This window comes from Nematocida minor, assembly GCF_024244105.1.
Source record: "Nematocida minor strain JUm1510 chromosome Unknown 7850, whole genome shotgun sequence".
Taxonomy (NCBI): domain Eukaryota; kingdom Fungi; phylum Microsporidia; genus Nematocida; species Nematocida minor.
Window position 1 is genome coordinate 1 of NW_026250307.1, and position 2713 is coordinate 2713.

The 2713-nt window shown below is 40.8% G+C and overlaps 2 protein-coding genes across 2 annotated transcripts; one reads left to right on the top strand and one right to left on the bottom strand.

Moving 5' to 3' along the window:
- Positions 1–631, bottom strand: NEMIN01_2490 (uncharacterized protein; the record flags this gene model as incomplete). The annotated part of the gene is made up of 1 exon (XM_051478432.1): positions 1–631. A coding segment is annotated over one exon (631 nt), but the record flags the coding sequence as incomplete, so codon positions are not given.
- Positions 632–1824: 1193 nt separating this feature from the next.
- On the top strand, positions 1825–2713 carry NEMIN01_2491 (uncharacterized protein; the record flags this gene model as incomplete). Its single annotated transcript, XM_051478433.1, has 1 exon — positions 1825–2713. A coding segment is annotated over one exon (889 nt), but the record flags the coding sequence as incomplete, so codon positions are not given.

The following is a 2713-nucleotide window of genomic DNA, read 5'->3' on the forward strand; positions in this document are numbered from 1 at the left end:
CCTCGTGTTTTGCCTTGTACCCTCTTCTTCTTTTGTTCTCCAGTCTTCTGTCGTTCCACAGACCAACATTGACTTTTCTCATATTTTCTATCTCTTTTTCCTCCAGTCTCTTTTCTTTTTCCTCTTGCTTCTTCTGCCTCTCTATCTTTGCCTCTTCTAGTCTTCTTTGTCTATCCAGTCTCTTCATCTCTGCCTCTTCTTGCTTCCTCTCTTTTTCCTTTTGCTTCTTCTGTCTCTTCATCTCTGCTTCCTCCAGCCTCTTCATTGCTGTTCCGTCTTTTTTCTTCTGTCTTTCCTTTTTCAGTAAATCTTGCTGACCGATCTGCATTGGCTGCACATCATCCACTGTCATAATGTCAATCTCTTCCTCTGAATCAGAAGCATTGGATGTTTCCTGCGATGCACTGCACTCTTTTTTTTGTTTTTTACTGCCTGGTGTAGATTGACCAGTGGAAGATGGATCTACAGAACTGTCTGTTCTAGCTGTTTTTCTTTTTTCTCCCGCAGATAGATTAATGGCATCAGGCTCCTCCTCTCTAGGAGCTCTTCCGCTTCCCTGGCACGCTGCCACAAGAAAAACAAGAACTAGCGCGCTGGCAGTTAGTATTTTTCTCAATTTCTGGTCTTTCATGCTAGAAAATTATTTTGTGTATTTATAGCTGTTGGGCCTATTATGGAGTAAATCTTTTTTACTGATCCATTTATTTGCATGTTGCCTGGCTCAGTTGTTTTTCTTCAAAAGCGTAGAAGAATACTAGACCATGTGTCTAAACAAGGCCTTTAAATAGACCACTTTAACCGTAACCACCTATTCTCAATATTTGATGCCATCAAAGCTATTAAATGGTCTACGCCTAGTCTTCAATAACTAAAGCTAAAATTAAATGCAACACCAGCAAAGTCTATGGCTTTACTTATGTAAAACCAATAGCACCAACAACTAGCCAAGTAGTCACTAGAATACAATGACTACACTGCACAGTGAATACTCTCCAGAGCACTACTCGCTGTGCTCTCTTGAGCTACCTGACTCTAATTACCTGACTACCTGATCAGTCAACACCACAAATAAACTGCACTTGCACTTACTCTTCATTCTTTCTCCACTGCCAATGGGCACTTCTTCCCTTCACACCACCAGCACCCCTTCTCTCTTCTCCTCCACTCATTCTCCCTCTCCTCCACTCTCATCTCCTTTGTTCACTAAGTCCTTTCCTGTGCAGTGCAAAATAAAACTCTCCAAAATAAAACACAAGAAATAAAACTCTACTAGCTCTCTTCACTCTCTGTACTATTTATTTATTTTATTTTATTATTTTATTTTATTTCATTTTGTTTTCTGTACACTACTGCACTTATTTAAATTTGTTTGCACTCTGCGCTATGAGCCTGCACCTGCTGCAGCCCGCTGCCACAAGGCCAAAGCAAAGCAGATAGATGCACAGCAGTGGTGCCACACACCTGTTTTTGGTCTGTTTCCCTTACCGACACATACACAAGCTAGATTAGAAATAGAGGTTATGGCCCATTTATTCTGCAAAGGAGAAGGACTGAGACCCAACAGATAGCTGGTACTGGCAGAGAGGTGCTAAACTTGTCTCTATTCCCAAACTATATCTACTGATCAATCACCGCACAGATACACTGGCCAATAGAGCACTGCAATTAACTCGTGCACATACAGCAAATGAAGCAGCCAGTGCCCAGTGGACCAGTCAGCTGCTCTTGGAACATTCAGCCAATCACTTATAATAATAGCACCAGTAGAATGAATAACTCAGCAAATTAAAATACTTTCTCAATTAAAATTTTTACAACAGACATATGAAAGAAGTTAAAATAAAGATCAATGTGGAGAAAATATTCACAGCATGCCAAGGCATCAAGTCCACTGATGATCTTCTGAAGTACGACACTCCAAAAGACTACACAGATCTGATAGACCGTATATTCAAAGATAGCATTGAGATAGCAAGCGGTGCAGACAATACTAATGAAGTAGTGCGGATCTTGAAAATACTTAAGTGTAGAGTGCAAGAATACTTTGCATACAATACATATGGAAAACATCTCATGCATGGCCTATACAAGGCACTGCAGAGCAAAAAAAAAGAAGAAGTAAGAAAGCATTTCATCAGCGTAATCAATGATGTTATAAAGCCAAACACCCACATATACAGCCCTTGCCTTGGAATACATATACAGAATGACAGGAGTAAACATCTGGGGATCAACATAGATGATGAGATGCCTGACCTAACAAGCCCGAGAACATGCACTCTGAGGCTTGATGATAAAAGTTCTAACTTGATTTCCATGTGGCATGATATCAAAGAAAGACTGGATAAGGAGTCTCTCTGCCACATTGCAAACCTGCTCTACTCGGAGAATAGCAAGCATGGAAAGAACATAAACATTTTAAAAAAATACTTGCCAGAGGACAAGTACTACTCCCTCCATGACCTGTACTTCACAAAAAGAACACTTTCTGGATCTTTGGTGGACCGTGGGCTAAAACTCACCTACAGTAAATACTACGAGATCAAAGAGCTGGCTGAGCAGGTCAAAACAATGGAGTCTGAGCGTAGCACTCGGCTGGAAGAGATATACGCCGAAATAGAAAAAGTCCTTCGAGAAGAAGAGCTGGTGCTTGTCCTTTCCGTCCTTGCCAATATAGAAAAAATCAAGCACGAGAAGACAGCACGAAAAGGCT